The sequence below is a fragment of the Jaculus jaculus genome, chromosome 7, assembly GCF_020740685.1.
Source record: "Jaculus jaculus isolate mJacJac1 chromosome 7, mJacJac1.mat.Y.cur, whole genome shotgun sequence".
Taxonomy (NCBI): domain Eukaryota; kingdom Metazoa; phylum Chordata; class Mammalia; order Rodentia; family Dipodidae; genus Jaculus; species Jaculus jaculus.
In genome coordinates this window covers 144,452,496-144,471,770 of record NC_059108.1, presented here as the reverse complement: position 1 = coordinate 144,471,770, position 19,275 = coordinate 144,452,496, and the positions used below count along the sequence as shown (strand labels likewise).

The following is a 19,275-nucleotide window of genomic DNA, read 5'->3' as shown; positions in this document are numbered from 1 at the left end:
CCTGACAGCTCGGAATTGATTCCCCAGTACCCACATAAAGCCAGATGCACAAAGTAGTTCACGAGTCTGCAGTTTGTTTGTAGCGACAAGAGAACCTGGTATGCCAACTCTCTCTCTTTCTCTCTCCTTGCAAATTAAATAAAAATCGGGAAGAAAATCAGTGCTAACAACAACAAAATAACAGGACAGTAATAGAGTGTAGTGGGAGAAATAATGGATGGAAAGAGTCTCATTTTGCCACGACTGAGTACTAGCAGTGTATTGTTATTATTTAGATCATTCGAGCAATCATGATTTCTGTAAGCCTTTTAGGACCTGCCACCACTTACGAGTTAGAAGCAAAATAAATACAGAAGGAAATTAATGACTCAGAATCTGCCAAGTAGGCTTATACTTATTCTTTGTTTTTTCCACATATATTTATAAATATATGGTCCCTACCTGCTAGGTAATTACTCAGTTACCTTGGTGGAAAAAAAAAAAAACAACAACTATTAATTTACAAAAGCTGGGGGGCCAGGTGTGGTGATGCACATCTTTAATTGCAGCACAGGGAGGCTGAGGTAGGAGGATCACAGTGAGTTTGAGCTCAGCCTAGAGCTACAAAGTGAATTCCAGGTCAGCCTGGGTTGGAGTGGGAGTGAGATCCTACCTTGAGAAAACAAAACAAAAGTTTGTTTGAAACTTTTTGTCTTCCCCACTATTTACACATACATCCTGGATTTTTACCCTTAAGTTGAATATGTCCTGAGTTCACCTGAATACTTTTCAGAATACCTTGAAGGTATGTGATTGCGTGCCTGCTGACATAAGTGTGAATACGCCACTTGTCGGGAGCCATAGAGCAAAAGCCTGGGCCTGCTTGGTCAGCCGACTGCTTACAGAATCTTATCTTTTGCAAAAGACCAGTTTATGGTCAGGCTTCTGGGCACTAGGCAACCAAAAGTGCCTCTATCTTGAGTAATGACTCCATTTTGTGGTAAGTTGTCTGTTCTGGAAAGTCACAAAGCCTGCAGGCGTTTGTTACAGTTAATCTTGTGGCCTTGGGCCTATGACCTTATCCAGTCAAAACAGAATTGTAGCAATACCTAAACTACTGACAAACTCCCCTGTTCTGCTGTATAAAAGGTGCCCTGAGAAAAATAAAAATCGCAGCTTGATCAGACTCCTGTCTTGCTGTTGGTTCCTTGTGTCTCTTGTCCCTTCCATTTCAGGTTCTCTAGGGTCCGTGGCCGGGGCAACCACTGACGAAACAGCAAACCTTTCCTGGGCTTGAGTGTTCATTATAATGACATCATACTTGGGGCCTTCTTGTGGCTTTCGTGTTAGGGCTATGTGGCCAAGGAGTGAACATCATCTTATCACTAATGATACTGAATTTTTTTTTTTTAAATTTATGAGAGAAAAAGAGAGAGAGAGAGAGAGAGAGAGACAGAGGGAGAAACTGTGTGTGTAAGAGTGAGCAGGGCACTTTAGGGCCTCCTGCTATTGGAAATAAATTCCAGGTGCATGCACCACTTTGTGCATCTGTTTTTTTTTTTAATTTACTTATTATTTTTTTATTAACAACTTCCATGATTATAAACAATATCCCATGGTAATGCCCTTCCTCCCATGTATCTGGTTTTTTTTTTTTCAAGGTAGGGTCTCACTTGTGGTCCAGGCCAACCTGGAATTAACTACGTAGTCTCAGGGTAGCCTTGAACTCACGGCAATCCTCCTACCTCTGCCTCCCGAGTGCTGGGATTAAAGGCATGCACTACCATGCCAGGCTATCCATGTATCTGGTTTTTGAGGGTACTAGGGAATTGAACCCAGGTCATCAGGCTTGGCAAGTAAGTGCCTTTAACTGCTAAGCTATCTCTCCAGCCCTAGGACACTGAGTTTTTTCAGATGCTCAGTAACCTGTCTAAAAGCCAGGATGGCATATATAGATTTTAGATTCAGGCTCGGATCCACCTGGTGTCCAAGGGTGGATACTTATGCTGTCCTACCCACTGGGTTGAGTCATTCCCCTTCTTTTCTCTGTCCCCTTCTCAGGTAAAGGGCCCCAGAATTGGACTGCTTGGGATTTCCAAAAGGGGAGAACTCTGCCTCTCCATGGCCTCTTTCCTGAAGGGCATCACAGCTGCTGTCATTATTAATGGCTCAGTGGCCAATGTTGGTGGAACCTTACACTACAAGGATGAGACCCTGCCCCCTTTGGGCTTCAGCAGAGATCGAATCAAGGTGACCAAAGATGGCTTTGCAGACATTGTGGATGTCCTGAACAACCCTTTGGAAGGACATGACCAGAAAAGCTTCATTCCTGTGGAGAGGTCCAACACCACCTTCCTGTTCCTTGTAGGGCAGGATGACCGCAACTGGAAGAGCGAGTTCTGTGCCCACGAGGCCTCCAAGCGCCTGCAGGCCCACGGGAAGGAAAAGCCCCAGATCATCTGCTACCCGGGAGCGGGGCACTACATTGAGCCGCCTTACTTCCCCTGGAGCAAGGCTGTACCAAATGATGCATTTGGCAGCCTTGTCGTGGGAGGAGAACCCAAGGCTCATGCCATGGCCCAGCAGGATGTGTGGAAGCAAATCCAGACTTTTTTCCACAAACATTTGGGTAGTGAAAAGAGAACAATGCCAGTAAAACTATAATTTAAATTTGGTTAGTGACGTTGCTGATGTCGATCGCTCCTGAGAAGAGCTGCTATTATTAGGGTGTATGTGTATGTTCTTTTTAATAACTACTTAACAGTTCCCTCCATGAAGTTGTTTTTTTTTTTTTTTTAATTGTTTTTTTAGTAGACTGAAAGCCTTTTTGGTTTGGGAAGACTGACTCTTGCTGGAGTTGAATCCAAGGTCTGGGCATGGTAGGCTAAGACTCTGCCAATTCCACCAGCCTTTAGAGGGCAGCGATCTTTTTTTATTTTTATCTATTTGCAAGGGGGGAGAGAGAGAGAGAGGGAGAGAGGGAGAGGGAGAGAGAGGGAGAATGGGCATGCCAGGGCCTCTAGCTGCTGCAAACTCCAGAGGTATGCACCCCTTTTGCATGTAGCTTTACATGGGTACTGGGGAACTGGACCCAAGTCATTAGGCTTTGCACATTGAGCCATCTCTCCAGCCCTAAGATGACAGGGATTTTTTTTTTTTTTTTGAGAAACAGGCTTTTTAATTTTATTTTTATTTATTTGACAGAAAGAGGGAGAGAGAGAGAATGGGGACACCAGGGCCTTCAGCCACTGCAAACAAACTCCAGACACATGTGCTACCTTGTTAATCTAGCTTATGTGGGTCCTGGGGAATCAAACCTGGGTCCTTTGGCATTGCAGACAAATACCTTAAGTGCTAAGACATCCCTCAAGCCCTGATTTTTTTTTTTTAAAGAAAATTTAAGAAAAGTTTAAAGAAGCTTGTTTTGCTGGGCATGGTAGCACATGCCTTTAATCCCAGCACCTAGGAAGCAGAGGTAGGAGGATCACTGTGAGTTCAAGTCCATCCTGAGACTACATGGTGAATTCCAGGTCAGCCTGGGCTACAGCGAGACCCCACCTCAAAAAAAAAAAAAAAAAAAAAAGGCAGGCATGGTGGCGCATGCCTTTAATTCCAGCACTTTGAAGGCAGAGGTAGGTGAATCACCATGAGTTCGAGGCTACCCTGAGACTACATAGTGAATTTCAGGTCAGCCTGAGCTAGAGTGAAACCCTACCTCAAAAAACAAACAAACAAAAAACCAAAAAAAAAAAACAAAAACCAAAAAATAATAAAGGAGCTCATTTATTCAATGTACCTGGATTTGGAAGACAGATATAAGAAAACCTAAAAAATGTTCTAAAGGGGGCTGGAGAGATGGCTTAGTGGTTAAGCGCTTGCCTTTTATGCCTAAGGACCCTGGTTCAGGCTTGATTCCCCAGGACCCACGTAAGCCAGATGCACAAGGTGGCGCATGCATCTGGAGTTTGTTTGCAGTGGCTAGAGGCCCTGGCATGCCCATTTGCTCTCTATCTATCTGCCTTTCTCTATCACTCCCAAATAAATAAATTAAAAAATTTTTAAGTGTTCTAAAGGTTTCAAATGTAGGAAGTATATGAAAAACAAGGCATAGGAGATTGCAGCACATATTCTGTTCTACTAGTAGAAATAGTGGTTTGGCTCCTCCCTGTAGACCAGCTGACCAAAAGCTGGAAAAAAACTGTACTGGATGCAGCCCTATGGGAGACAGAAGTCATCAGCGGTGAAAACAGTGGACACTAGAAGCCTCAAGTTTGACCAGCCAAGCCAAATCACTGAACAGGTGTAATAATGGCATATCTGTTATGCGGGAAACCAACTGCTATCTAATTGGACTGGAGGCCCGGTCCAGGGGAGAGAATACATGCTTGGTACTGAAAACCTAATCAAAAGCCTATGGTGGTGGAGGTCATGAGCCTTAGGAGTGTAATGCCTGCTCTTATCTGCTAAATACATATGTTATAAATTCCAAGCTGCCCTGTAAGCACTTCACTTAACATTTGTATCCAGATATTAATGCTACTCTCACTTTTGGTCAGAGAAGCTTCTTTTTCCATGGCGGTGACCACTGGGATGACTCAAAAGGCACTGCTGAAAAGAAGTGACAGAGGAGTATTCAGTACTGAAACATCTGTATCACACCCTCCAAGGCTCAGGGCCCATTGTAGAAGAGGTGGCAGAAAGAATATAAGAGCCAAAGGAAGGGCAGGACTGCTCACAATGCGATCGTTCCAGACAGAAATTGGCCTTGATACCCACAACCTCACAATGCCTAACAATACCTTCATAAGGCCCTCAGAATAGGAGAAAAAGAGGATGACATCAAAATAAAAGAGAGACTAATGGGGGGGGATATGATATGATGGAGAGTGGAGTTGTGAAGGGGAAAGTCAGGGAGGGGAGGGAATTATCATGGTTTATTGTCTGTAAGTATAGAGTTGTCAATTACTTAAAAAAAAAAAAAGAAATAGTTTTTGGGGTGGGCAAGTGCATGAAGCCCAACAGGGTTTATTCTGCACCAAGTTCACTTAGTTTTAAGAATTCAGAAGGAGAGAGCTGGGCATGGTGGTGCACACCTTTAATCCCAACACTAGGGAGGCAGAGGTAGGATCACCATGAGTTTGAGGTTATCCTGAGACTACAAAGTAAATTCCAGGTTAGTCTGAGCTAGAGTAAGACTACCTCAGAAAACCAGAAGAAAGAAAAAAAATTCAGAAGAAGAAATGGTAAAAAGGAGGTAGCTTAGCAATGCTTCTAAGTCCCCCCCTCCACAGGATGCATATGTGCTGGTTCACAAATCCTGATCCTGGTGTATGACAACTGAATGCCAAAAATGACAAGAGGTGGGCTGGAGAGATGGCTTAGCGGTTAAGCGCTTGCCTGTGAAGCCTAAGGACCCCGGTTCGAGGCTCGGTTCCCCAGGTCCCACGTTAGCCAGATGCACAAGGGGGCGCATGCGTCTGGAGTTCGTTTGCAGAGGCTGGAAGCCCTGGCGCGCCCATTCTCTCTCTCTCCCTCTATCTGTCTTTCTCTCTGTGTCTGTTGCTCTCAAATAAATAAATAAAAATTAAAAAAAAAATGACAGAGGTCAGGAGCCAAAGAAAGCAGCAGGTGGCTATGGGATTCTACAAGGTGCAATTTACTGAGGGCTTATGGACAGAAGTGAGTCTTGGACAGCAGTAAGGACAGATGGATTGTTCCTCCCAAACAAGAGGGGGTGGGGGCTATGTTCTAAATTAGCTGAAGCCCATGCCAGGGCTGGGGGTGTGGCTCAGTGGTACAGAGCTTGCCTAGGACGAACAAAGCCCTGGGTTCAACCCCTAGCATCCCAAAGATAAGCAATGATAATAAAAGCCTTGCCAACTGGCATGTACCTGACCTTCCTCCAAATCTCAACATCTATTAAGAAGTAGTCTGGAAGCCGGGCGTGGTGGCGCACGCCTTTAATCCCAGCACTCGGGAAGCAGAGGTAGGAGGATCACCGTGAGTTCGAGGCCACCCTGAGATGACGGAGTTAATTCCAGGTCAGCCTGGACCAGAGTGAGACCCTACCTTGAAAAACCAAAAAAACAAACAAACAAAAAAAGAAGTAGTCTGGGCATCAGTGGTTGGCACAACATGCCTATCTGACTATCTTAACGACTTCAATTGTCTTGGTGCTTGGAGCATGTATGTGCCAAGGTAGCTTGCTGGAAGGGAAAAATGTTACATCTTAGATGGCAATAGTAATGCCAAACTAAATCTCTCCATTAAGAGGCTTCACAGAAAGGTGAAAGGAAAACTTTAAAAACTCCCAATTGTAGGGCTAGGGAAGATGGCTCGGTGGCTAAAGGTGCGTTATAAGCCTGTTGGCCCAGGTGCAATTCCTCAGCCACTCACATAAAGCTAGACGGGCATTTGTTTGTAGTGGCAAGAGGCCCTGGCATGTCTACACATATAACACACTCACATGCAAATACATAATTAAAAAAAAAAATTCCAATTGGGGCTGGAAAGATGGCTTAGCCAGTTAAGGTGCTTGCCTGTGAAGCCTAAGGATCCAGGTTCAATTCCCCAGAGGCCACATACTAGAGGCACATGGCGGCACAATCATCTGGAGTTTGTTTGCAGTGGCTAGAGGCCCTGGCCCCTCCCTCCCTCTCATAAATAAATAAAAAATGGAAAAAAAATTGCTTACTTTTCCAATTATGAACTGAGGAATTGCCCTTACCAAAGAGTGGTCTTGCCTTTTCCCCTGTGAAGTAGTTTCTAGACCTTAGAACCGTAGAGCTGACAGCAGTAGTTTTGCCCCAGAACTTTGGGTCTCACTAGATGATTTGGGGTGAGGGCTGACGAAACCTTAGCATAGGAACTGGCCGGTCCAGGGAGGCCAATAACGTGACAGGCCCAGGGTAGTGGTCCATCTGTAGACTGAGATCAACCATGTCTACAAAATGGAGTGCCAATAAGAACTCTGAAAATGGAGGTTTCGATGGGTTTCCCTGATTGTGCTTTGTTGCACATAAAAGCTGGGATAGTGTATTAGTCAGGGTTCTCTAGAAGAACAGAACTGATAGAATGAATTGTATTAAAAAGGGAATTTGAGGGCTGGAGAGATGGCTTAGCGGTTAAGCGCTTGCCTGTGAAGCCTAAGGACCCCAGTTCGAGGCTCGATTCCCCAGGACCCACATTAGTCAGATGCACAAGGGGGCACACACGTCTGGAGTTCGTTTGCAGTGGTTGGAGGCCCTGGCAAGCCCATTCTGTCTCTCTCTATATCTGCCTCTTTCTCTCTCTGCCTGTTGCTCTCAAATAAATTTTAAAAAAAGGGAATTTGAGGCAGGTGTGGTGGCACACATCTTTAATCCCAGCACTCAGGAAACAAGAGGTAGGATTGCCTTGAGTCGGAGGGCCATCCTGAGATTACATAGTGAATTCCAGGTCAGCCTGGGCTAGAGTGAGACCCTACCTCAAAAAAAAAAAAAAAAAAAAAAAGAATTTGAGAGCTGGAGAGATGGTTTAGTGGTTAAGTTGTTGTCTGCAATGTCTAAGGACCCAGGTTCAATTCCCCAGAGCCCATGTAAAGCCAGATGCGCAAGATGGCACACACATCTGGAGTTTGTTTACAGTGCCTGGAGGCCCTGGTGCAACCATTCTCTCTCTCTCTTCCAAGGCCAGTTTACAGCCAAACAGGACAGATGCACATACCAGTGAGGGTACTCACCAGCAAACAGCAGAGGCAGCCAGGTGGGGAGGAAAGGGACCCTTTTCTCTCTAGAAGGTAGTAAAACTTTTGAAAGGTAGTGTTACTGAGAAATCTGTAGGCCACTGGGATTGTACCTATGAATGGAACTGTGGAGTCTCAGTATCTGAGTCTTTTTTTTGGCTTGTGACATGTGCAAAGGTAGACCAAGATGGCCATCTGGCACCCCCATCCGAAGTCCCCAATGAGGGAACCACTTGGTTTTGGACTGGAACTTCTGTTAGTGTTGTGAACTAAACAACACTCCGAGATATTATCAGCCTCAGGTCAGGTAGTCTGTTGCAATAGTACAAAGCTAACAGAAGTAGCTTTGGGGAAGGCAGAAATGACTGGAGCAAGAATAAACGTGGCTTTCAGTGGCTGGCAATGGTTTGTCTCTGGATCTTTTGTTTACCTGGACCGTACGTGTACAAGCACATGTGTATGTTTTGTGAAAACTCACTGAACTGCATACATGGAATATGTGTTCTGTATGTGTCTGCTGTGCTCTCAATGTGTCCCTCCAAGTTTATAGAAACTTAATCCCTATTACAACTGAATCCCCAATGTGACAGTGTGGTGCAGAGGGACCTTTAAGAGGACTCTGGCCTCATGAATGGATTAATGCACTTATAGCAGAAATAGATTATCTCTGGAGTAATTTTTTATAAAAAAAATATTTTAAAAAATTTATTTTGCCGGGCGGGGTGGTGCACACCTTTAATCCCAGCATGCGGGAGGCAGAGGTAGGAGGATCGCTGTGAGTTCGAGGCCACCCTGAGACTCCGTAGTGAATTCCAGGAGAGTGAGACCCTACCTCGAAAAACAAAAAACAACAACAACAACAACAAATACATACATATATATATATATATATATATATATATATATGTACACATACATACATACATACATATGTATACTTTGGGAGAGAGGAAGAGAGGAGAGAGAGAGAGAAAATGGGCGCACCAGGGCATCCAGCCACTGCATATGAACTCCAGACACATGTGCCTCCTTGTGCATCTGGCTTATGTGGGTCCTAGAGAATTGAACCAGGATCCTTTAGCTTTGCAAGAAAATGCCTTAACCGCTAAGCCATCTTTCCAGCCTCTAAAAAATTTTTATATTTGGGAGAGAGAGTGTGAATGTATGTTTAAGAGACTACATGGGTGTGAAAGGGCCTCTTGCCGCTGCAGACAAATTCCAGCTGCATGCACCCTTTGGGCATCCAGCTTATGTGGGTCCTGGAGAATTGAACCTGGGTGGGCAGGGTTTATAAGTGACTTTAACAGCTGAGCCATCTCCCAGCCCCTGGAGTAGGTTTTAAGAATAAATTCCGCCTTTTTTTTAAAAACTATTTTATTTATTTTCAAGGAGTGGGAGGAGAGGGAAAGAACGGGTGTGCCAGGGCCTCTGCCACTGCACCACTTTGTGCATCTGGGTACTGGGGAATCAAACCTGGATCGTTTGCAGGCAAGCGCCTTAACGGCTAAGCCATCTCTCCCAGTCCGAGTTCAGCCTTTCTTGCATGCTTGGTTTGTTTCTCTCTTAGGTGGGATCGCACTCAGTCTGTTTCCATTTTGATCCTACGTTGCTCCTACTGACCTGGAATTTCACGACCATCCTCCCATCTCAGGCATCGCCACACCTGGATTGGCATACTTGGCTTTTACTGTTCGTGATGACATGGCAAGAAGCCCGAATGTAGGCCCCTTCAACTTGGGCTTCCCCGGTTCCCAAACTGCAACGAGTAAGACTGTTCTTCATCAATTAGCTGATTTAGCATGGTGCAGCGCTGAGGAGTGGCTAGGGGCTGGGTCAATATGTCCACTCTACTGACAGAGCATTCTCAGGGGTAGAAGCTCCTTGGCCAGAAGTCCTTTCTTCTTCAACCTGCAGGCCTCCTGGTATGGGGGTGAGATGGGGGGCTGTGTGGGTGGAGTATATTTATACTCAGAGCCATCCTGTAGATCCAATGGGTAGCTGCGGTCTGAATCATAGGCACTCAGGTCCCCACAGGTTACAAAGGGCACAATAAGGCGGGAGGGACCATCCAGCTGGTTGAAATCTGAGTTGTAGGAGTGGTCCAACAGGGGTCTGGAGAGGTCGGGCACAAAGCCCGCAGGAGGGTCATAACCCTGACAGACAGCGAAGGCTTCGATGCTGGAGTTCCGGCTGCTCTTGGGCTTGGCACAGAGCACACTGGAGAAGAAGACACGCAGCTGGCTGTAGAGCATCGTCACGTCCCGACCTCGGAATATCTTGGCCACAAAGCAGCCCCCGGGCTTCAGGATGTTTGTAGCAATGTTGAGAGCTGCTAGGAGGAGCTGGGCCTGCATGTACTCATCAAAATCGTGGAGGCCAGTGACATCGGGAGCCCCGTCGCACAACACTAGGTCAGCGGAACAGCCCTGGAAGTGCTGAATGATCTCCTTGGCAGTGGCAAGCTGAGTGATGTCCCCTTGGATTTGTGTCACGCCGGGGAGTGGAGCCATGGCCTGCAAGTCCACAGCCACAACCTGGCCCTCAATCTTCTGGCTTAGCACCTGGCTCCAGCTGCCTGGGGCTGCACACAGGTCAACTGCCCGCGTCACACCTTGGAAGAGTTGGAATTCCTCATCCAGTTGAAGCAGCTTGAAAGCGCTGCGGGCCCGCCAGCCATTCTCCTTGGCCAGACGGTAATAGACGTCCCTCTTGTCCTTTGATGTCCGTCCCATCTTACACTGCTGGTGGGCAGTGAACGGATGCTGTCCTGTACCAGTAACAGGAGTAGGAGGTCACCAGCCACCGTACCTTTCAAATAGGATTGGAAGGGGGTTGGTCCAACGGCAGCCTGAACCTCTACACGAGCACAGACCGGTGAGAAATGTTTGTAGCTGACCCGAGCGTCAGTTGCACATTGGGAAAAGTCACCGCAACCGTGGCAAACGACGCTGCGAGTCACAGAAGCTCCAGCGAGATGCACACCCACACGTGAACGCGCAACGCGGGTCTCCCGTCATCCTAAGTCAGCGAATCCCGATCTCGCGCACTGCCGTTCCCAGAACGCAACGACCGGCCGGATTTTACGCGTGAACGTCACGATGCGCGAAAACTGGCTCTTTCTTTATAGGCCTTCCAGGTGGAAACCCAGCGCTCTGGGGTCTGAGGCTGGAGAACCGCGAGTTCTAGGCCAGCCTGGGCTACCTGGGAAACACCAGCACGCGCACACAAACACAGTTAAAGGCCGCCTTGCTTATCTGCTCCTCCCGTTTCGGATCTTGGCAGTCACGAAGCCTATGGACTGCCACAATTTTTAAATTAAAAAAAAATTTGCTGCGTCCACGGCGGGACTGGACCTTGGCTTGCTTCTATTTACTTCCGATGTCACCACCAATTTATTTACTTCTGCTGTCACTCCAACAAGGGGAGGAGGTGCCCGGCAAAATCCTCAGGGCCAGCTCATGCCCAAAGCCAGACCTCTGACCTGCCCTGCGCCCCGCCCCGGGTCAGCCTGGTTCCTTCCGCTTCAGTCGACAGGACGCGGAATCCGCAGGCCAAAACCTCCCGGACACCAACCAGGGGACTCGGACACCCGGCGTCCCGGGCGCCACTTAACAGCTCCGGCTCACGCGGCGCTCTCCCGGCTTCCGGCTCCCGAGGGCGGCATGTCGGTGACGCTGAGCGTGGATCCCGCGGGCCCCCGCAGCTGGGACGAGCCCGTGCGCATCGCCGTGCGCGGCCTGGCACCCGGGCAGCCCGTCACGCTGCGCGCGTCCCTGCGCGACGAGAAGGGCGCGCGCTTCCGCGCCCACGCGCGCTACCGCGCCGACGCCGGCGGCGAGCTGGACCTGGCGCGCGCGCCCGCGCTGGGCGGCAGCTTCGCGGGGCTCGAGCCCATGGGGCTGCTCTGGGCGCTGGAGGCCGAGCGGCCCTCGTGGCGCCTGCTCAAGCGGGACGTGCGCACGCCCTTCGCCGTGGAGCTGGAGGCGCTGGACGGCCACGAGCCCGACGCCGGGCGGCCGCTGGCGCGCGCGGTGCTCGAGCGCCGCTTCCTGCCGCCCGGGGTGCGGCGGGTGCCGGTGCGCGCGGGCCGGGTGCGCGCCACGCTCTTCCTGCCGCCAGGTGAGACCCGCGCCGCCCCCGGGAGCCCGGGCGGGCGAGACGCTTGCGGTTGGGGAGCTTCTCGGGACTTGTCGGTGTCCTGAGTCCTTTTGCAGGTAGCGTCCCGCCCGAGCCCGTCCGCCCTGGAATTCACTAGGGAGTCTCAGGGTGGCCTTGAACTCGTGGCGATCCTCCTACCTCGGCCTCCCTAGTGCTGGATTAAAGGCGTGCGCCACCACGCCCGGCTTCATTCTCTTACTCTTAAGTGTTCATATGACCATAACTGTATGCTGAAGCGTGGATTCACCCTTTATTTATTGAAATCCACTATGTGCCATTCACCTGAATATTAATATCGTCAATGATTTCTGCCAGTGGTAATAGTGGCTTTTATTTCCGTATACATCAAACTTGAAGAGTCTTAAAGCCACAAATGAAGACAATGCCCCACTGTCATTTAAGTACCTTCAGCATTCCCTGACAGTCCTTTTTCCCATCAACAGTGGTTCTTTTTGTTTGTTTTTAGTGTTTTTAGAGAGAGAAAATTGGTGCCTCTGCAGTCGAATTCCACATGCTTACGTGGAATCCAGAGAGAGATTGAACATGGGTCCTTAGGCTTTGTAGGCAAGCACCTTAACCCCTAAGCCATCTCTCCAGCAGCAACAGTGGTTCTTAACCTGGGGTGATTTTTGCCCCCTCCCTAGGAGACATTTGGCAACATATGCAGACATTTTTGATGATCACGAATGAAAGTAGGTACTTGTCCTCTAGTAGGCACTGAACATCTTACTTAAGCATCCTACTATGTGGCCAGAAAGTTCACAGAACAAAGAATCATCTTGCTCAAAATGGGGTGATTCAATAAGAGTCTTAATCTTTTTTTTTTTTTTTTTTTTTTTTTTTTGGTTTTCCAAACTAGGATCTCACTCTAGCCCAAGCTGATCTGGAATTCACTCTATTCTCAGGGTGCCCTCGAACTCACAGCAATCCTCCTACCTCTGCCTCCGGAGTCTTGGGATTAAAGACATGTGCCACCACACCTGGCTTAACTTTGATTTCATTTTACCCTTTCAAAAAAAGACAGGGAAAAGAGAGAAAGTGTGACTCAGGGGAACTCAAGAGCCATCTAGACTTGAGGGAAAGAAGGGATGGCATTCTTTAAGGCTAGAGAAGAGAATATAAGGAGGTGGAAATATATTCTAGTAATCTCTTATATACATAAGAGTGCAACTTTCAAAGCATTCTCAACTAGATACTATTTTTTATTTTGTTTTATCTTAGTTTTTCAAGGTAGGGTCTTGCTGTAGCTCTAGGCTGACCTGGAATTAATTATGTAGTATCAAAGTGGCCTTGAATTCATGGCAAACCTCCTACCTCTGCCTCCCCAGATTCAAATAGATATTACTTTTGAGGGAAATGATAAAAATTCGTTGGGCTGGGCATGGTGGCACATGCCTTTAATTCCAGCACTTGGGAGGCAGAGGTAGGAGGATCACCATGAGTTTGAGGCCACCCTGAGACTACATAGTGAATTCCAGATCAGCCTGGGCTAGAGTAAGACCCTACCTCAAAAAACCAAAATAAGAAAAGTTAGTGGAATATTTTCATATTATACACTATTTTTAACCTTATGGTATTGTTTGTGAAAATATATGACAAATTCAGGAAAAAATAAGGCATTTTGTTCTTCTTCCCTGTAGGTTATTTAAAAGAGCCAGGTTTGGTGGTTGATGCCTGTGATCTGTTGAGAGGCAATGGCAGGCAAATTACAAGTTCTAGGTCTGCCTGCGCTACATTGTGAGAGCTTTATCTCAATAAAACGAAACAAAAGTAGAACGGTCCTGTTTCACAAATGTTCCCACTCTGTGTATCCCGGGCTTCAAAAACTGTTTTGGGGCTGGAGAGATGGCCTAGCAGTTAGGCACTTGCCTGTGAAGTCTAAGGACCCCAGTTCGAGGCTCAATTCCTCAGGACCCATGTAAGCCAGGTGCACAAGGTGGTACATGAATCTGGAGTTCGTTTGCAGTGGTTGGAGGTCCTGGTGTGCCCATTCTCTATCTATCTGCTTCTTTCTCTATCTGTCACTCTCAAATAAATAAAAATTAAAAAACAACTATTTCGCTAACTCCAAAATCAAACCCAGAATTGTATTTTGTGAGGTTAGAGCTTCTTGTGGTTTGTGGTGTTCTGCAGGTGAGGGGTGCTTTCCTGGGATCATCGATTTGTTTGGAAGTGGCGGTGGCCTTTGTGAATACAGAGCCAGCCTCCTGGCTGGGCATGGTTTTGCTGTGCTTGCGCTGGCTTACTTCAGGTTTGAAGACCTCCCTGAATATTTGAGTGATCTGCACCTGGAGTACTTTGAAGAAGCCGTGGGCTTTCTGCTGCAGCACCCAAAGGTGGGTTCCAGTGCTGGCCTGAATACAAAGGAGGGGGCTGGAGCAGACACAGGGTTGGAGCCAAAAGTTCCAGCAGGACACTGGGCATTAGAAATAAGCAAGGAGCTGGGTGTGCTTGCGCACACCTTTAAACCCAGCACTTTGGAGACAGAAGTAGGAGGATCTCCATGAATTCAAGGCCACCCTGAAACTACATAGTGAACTCCAGGTCAGCCTGGGCTAGAGTGAGACCCTACCTCAAATAACGAACAAACAAACAAAAAAAAGACAATAAGCTTGAGTTTTGGCTCTGCACCTGTCACATAGTGGCCTTACATCTTGAACAAGGCAGTTACCTCACAGGCTTAATCTTTCTCATGTATTATTATAAATGAGTAGTGGGAAAAGTTTAGTGATGAAAGAGGCTTTTTGAGACAATTGGTGACATTTGAAAAGAAATAATGTTTTTTAAAAATATTTATTTTATTTGAGAGAGAGAGAGAGAATGGCATACTAGGGCCTCTAGCCACTGCAAACAAATTCCAGACACATGCACTATCATGTGCATCTGGCTTAGGTGGGTACTGGGGAATTGAACCTACCTTTGCAGGCAAGCACCTTAACCATTAAGCCATCTCTCCAGCCCAGAAATACTGTTTTGTTGTTTGTTTGTGGTTTTTTTGAGGTAGGGTTTCACTCTAGCCCAGGCTGACCTGGAATTCACTATGGAGTCTCAGGGTGTCCTTGAACTCACGGCGACCCTCCTACCTCTGCCTCCCGAGTGCTGGGATTAAAGGCGTGGTGCCACCACTCCCAACCTAGAAATAATGTTTTTTTTCTTTTTAAAGAAATATTTATTTTTATTTTTCTTTATATATATGAGAGAGAGAAATAGGCAGGCAGAGACTGAGAGAGAGGGATTGAGAGAGAGAATGGGCACGCCAGGGCCTCCAGTCATTACAAACAAACTCCAGATGCATGCGTCCCCTTGTGTATCTGTCTTATGTGGGTACTGGGAATTAAAGACATGCACCACCACGCCCGGCTGGTTCAATGGAATCTGAACTCAGATATCTGCATGAGTTCTAGGCCACCCTGAGACTACATAGTGAACTGCAGGTCAGCCTGAGGTAGAATGAGACCAAAAATTAAAAAAACAAACAAAAACCAGAAAGCCCGACCCAGCAGTACAGTAGTGTGAGCATCTGTAATACCAGTGGTCCTATGGAGAGAAGGTAGATGGACACAAGAAAATCTCCTGGAGGCTAGAGAGATGGCTTAGCAGTTAAGACACTTGTCTGTGAAGCCTATGGACCTGGGTTCAATTCCCCAGTACCCTCATGAGCCAGACGCACAAGGTGGTGGGTGAGTCTGGAGTTTGTTTGCAGTGGCTGGAGGCCCTGCCTGCCATGCCCATTCTCTGTCTCTGCCTCTCTCTGTCAAATACATAAACAAATTTGAGCCAGGGGTGGTGGCGCACATCTTTAATCCCAGCACTTGGGAGGCAGAGGTAGGAGGATTACCATGAGTTGAAGGCCACCCTGAAACTACACAGTGAATTCTCAGTCAGCCTGGGCTAGAGACTCTGCCTTGAAAAACTAAAAGAAAAAAAAAAGAAAAGGAAAGAAAATCTCCTGGAAGCTTATGGGGCTAGCCTGGCAAATGCAATAGTCCACAATGAGATACCGTCTTAAAACAAGGAGGAAAGACAAGAACTGATGCCTGTGGATGTTCTCTGACTGTGGCACATGTGTACCCACACTTACTCATAGGAACACACACACACACACCAAAAAAAATTTGCTCTAAGTAAGTTGATGCAAAATTTTGCTGCTATCTAGATTTAAAGAGACCAAGCCTCCTAATGTTAAAGAATAAGATGTTCTACAAGGACTGTGTGATGGTCTAACTTTGTTGGGTGTTCAGGAACTGGGCTCTTAGCAAAGCTGCTATAACCTAATTGATCTTAAACTGTGATGGTGAGTTTACTTAGGGAAAACAAGGTGCTGGAAAATAAGAAATAAATATATACAACAGATTTGGCTCCTCAAGCCCTGGAAAGAGCTCCTTCTGGCCTGGATTCTTTGTTTTGGATGGTCATGCTCTGGCCTGCTTTCGGCTGGACCCTTGCAAGTGGGATGAGGAGTCTGAAAAACCAAGGAAATGTCTATCTGGAACCCATGTGCTCCCTACCATGCCCTTGGAATCTAGAACCCCAGGATTCTCCGCCTGGCAGCTCTGATCCTGCTTCCAAGCACTGCGCCTCTTGCCTGTGCCCATCAGTACATATGCGCCTCAACCTCAAACACACAAGCTGCTTGTTAGAGGTCCTCAAGGTGAATGAGGGTGCCAGGAATGGGCACAAAAGTGTGGCCTTAGGTCCAAGGTCTAGGGTCAGTAGCTGGTTCTGCCACATTCCAATACAACTACAGGTGAATTCTAAGATTTTTAAAATTTTTATTTATTACTATTTTTTTTTTTTTTTGAGGTAGGGCCACTCACTCTGTAGTCCCAAGGTGGCCTCAAACTCATGAGTATCCTCCTACCTCTATCCCCCAAGTGCTGAGATTTAAGGTATGCAGGTGTGGACTTGGCTTAATTTAATTTAATTTATTTATTTAGGTTTCTTGAGGTAGGGCTTCACTCTAGCCCAGGCTGTCCTGGAATTCATTATGTGGTCTCAGGGTGGCCTTGAACTCACAGCAATTCTGACATTCTGAGTGCTGGAATTAAAGACATGTGCCACCACACCTGGCCTTTAATTTTATTTTTATTTATTTATTTGTTGTTATTTATTTTATTTATATTTATTTGAGAGAGAGAGCATCTGGCTTTATGTGGGTACTGGGGAATCAAACCTAGGTCCTTAGACTTTGTAGGCAAGTACCTTAACCACTGAGACATCTCCCCAGCCCAAGTTCCAAGATATTAACTTTGGGTTACATCGTACAATTTTGCTATGGTGGTATATTTATCAAAATAGGAAAAAAGAATATATAATCAAGTTTATTCACTTGTTTTAGGGTATGAGGGCCTCTTTGTGTACTCTTGACCTAGTCTTCATGAATATTAGTGGCTGGCTTGTATACTGAGAAACAATTACTTTGTTTTCTTAAAAGACACATTTGAACTTTATAAATTGCTGCATAAAGACAAGCAAATTCTATTTGAGAAAGTTGCTCAGAGAAGGTAAAATCAATGTATGTCTTCCACTTGTGAATTCTATACTTGTTCTCTCTCTCCTCATCAGGTAAAAGGCCCTAGTGTTGGACTTCTAGGTTTCTCCAAAGGAGGTGACCTGTGCCTCTCAATGGCTTCTTTCTTGAAGAACATCACAGCCACTGTAGTTATCAACGCCTGTGTGGCCAACACAATAGTTCCTCTGCATTACAAAGGTATGGTTATTCCTTGCATCAACACTGACCTAACAAAGCAAAAAATTACTGAGGAAGGCCTTTTAGACTTGGTGGATATTTGGGACGATCCGCTGGAGGAATCTAACCACCAAAGTCTTATTCCACTGGAAAAGGCCCAGGGACCCTTCCTGTTTATTGTTGGCATGGATGATCACAACTGGAAGAGTGAAGTCTATGCTCATATAGCCTGTGAACGGTTAGAAGCCCATGGAAAGGACAGACCCCAGATAATCTGCTATCCAAAGACTGGTCACTGTATTGACCCGCCTTACTTTCCTCCTTCCACGGCCTCTGTGCATGCGCTTTTGGGCGAAGCAGTGTTCTATGGAGGTGAGCCAAGGACTCACTCAAGGGCACAGGTGGATATCTGGCAGCAAATTCAAACTTTCTTTCAAAAATATCTTGGTGGTAAAGAACCTATCAAGCACAGTAAAATATAACATTGCAGTCATAGACCAAATACTATTCATAAAAATTCTAACTATCCAACTTCTGATATTAGCATGTCTTGGAAACATTTTGTAGGAAGCTCAGCTTCCTTATCAGGCCCTAATGGACCCTGTAACAACCCCTCCTTTCTTCCTTCTGGGTTTACTCCTCTCCCTCTGTACTTTAACTAATGGATAGGTTTCACCCTGTATCTGTAGGACCAATATTAACCTTAGGTTGTTGGTTAACCTCGTGTCTGGTTCTGAGGACTGATCTGTATTGTTCTGGAGACCCATGACCTAACTGATTTTGCCTGAGCTTTGGGAACCTGCCTGCTCAAGTTCTCGAAGGAAAGGCAAGGTTGGAGAGCTGGACATTGGTCTTATCGATATACTTCTTTTATGTGCACCACCTATCTGGATTTCCAGCTACTATATACAGTTCTTTGGTTTTAAGACTTTCAGGACTATGATCTGTGAGCCATGACCTTTCACTTTAGATGTCATGTTATAGCTGCCAAATGATGTTCCCCTCACCAGCTCTAGCTGCCCTTACTGCATTTCTACAGAGAAGACTAGTCTGCTTCAACCTTTTCAAAGTCTTCAGAGCATTGCCATGGTTTCCTAGGTACATATAATTTTTATTATCAAACCTATTCTGAGCCGGGCATGGTGGCGCACTCCTTTAATCCCAGCACTTGGGAGGCAGGGGTAGGAGGATCATGTGAGTTCGAGGCCACCCTGAGACTACAGAGTGAATTCCAGGTTAGCCTGGGCTAGACTGAGACCCTACCTCGAAAGAAAAAAGCTATTCTGTCCTACCTGATGAAAAGATTCATATGGGTAACTTAATTTTGACCATTTATTAAGACTATTTTGAGGGCTGGGAAGGTGGTTTAGTGGTTAAAGGTGATTGCTTGCAAAGACTGACAAACCAGGTTCAGTTTCCCAGTACCCATGTGAAAGCCAGATGCACAAAGTGGTGCATGTTTCTTGTGTTCATTTGCAGTGGCAGGAGGCCCTGGCATGCCCATACCCACTCTTTGTCTTTCTCTCAAATAAATAAAATATTTTTTAAAAAACTGTTGAGTATAGTCCTTCACCATGTAATGATTTCATTATTAGTGTGTTCAATACTACTAACCAATCCTCTTTAGTTGACATTCTTTTCGCTATTATGTTTTGAGCATGTGTGTGTGTGTGTGTATCCCAGCACAAAAATTGAGACTAATAAAATGTTGGGTTTATGCATGCGT

At 46.4% G+C, this 19,275-nt stretch overlaps 3 protein-coding genes across 3 annotated transcripts in view; 2 read left to right on the top strand and 1 right to left on the bottom strand.

Annotated features, from left to right (window-relative positions):
* The window catches only part of LOC101616356 (peroxisomal succinyl-coenzyme A thioesterase), a 47,878-nt gene extending 45,235 nt beyond the window's left edge, over positions 1-2,643 (top strand). Inside the window, exon 3 of the mRNA XM_045155450.1 lies at positions 2,041-2,643. Within this exon, the coding sequence (XP_045011385.1) occupies positions 2,041-2,643 (603 nt within the window). The remainder of the gene's footprint in view (positions 1-2,040) is intronic.
* A 6,458-nt stretch (positions 2,644-9,101) lies between these two features.
* LOC101615774 (putative tRNA (cytidine(32)/guanosine(34)-2'-O)-methyltransferase) lies at positions 9,102-11,373 on the bottom strand. Its single transcript, XM_045154994.1, is given in 2 exon segments — positions 9,102-9,566; positions 9,568-11,373. Coding segments are annotated over 2 exon segments (1,002 nt in total). The 5' UTR covers positions 10,435-11,373; the 3' UTR covers positions 9,102-9,431.
* On the top strand, positions 10,820-18,092 carry LOC101615485 (acyl-coenzyme A thioesterase 6). Its single transcript, XM_045154993.1, has 3 exons — positions 10,820-11,821; positions 13,994-14,196; positions 17,426-18,092. Exons 1-3 carry the CDS (start codon positions 11,161-11,163, stop codon positions 18,029-18,031), a joined length of 1,470 nt encoding a protein of 489 aa, XP_045010928.1. The 5' UTR covers positions 10,820-11,160; the 3' UTR covers positions 18,032-18,092.
* The last annotated feature ends 1,183 nt before the right edge of the window (positions 18,093-19,275 follow it).

Bases quoted from the DNA above. Each gene is read 5' to 3' on its own strand.
- LOC101615485 (XM_045154993.1), top strand. From the start codon at position 11,161: ATGCCCAAAGCCAGACCTCTGACCTGCCCTGCGCCCCGCCCCGGGTCA. The intron at 11,822-13,993 runs GTGAGACCCGCG...GGTGTTCTGCAG, and splicing joins CACGCTCTTCCTGCCGCCAG to GTGAGGGGTGCTTTCCTGGG. The intron at 14,197-17,425 runs GTGGGTTCCAGT...TCTCCTCATCAG, and splicing joins TTCTGCTGCAGCACCCAAAG to GTAAAAGGCCCTAGTGTTGG.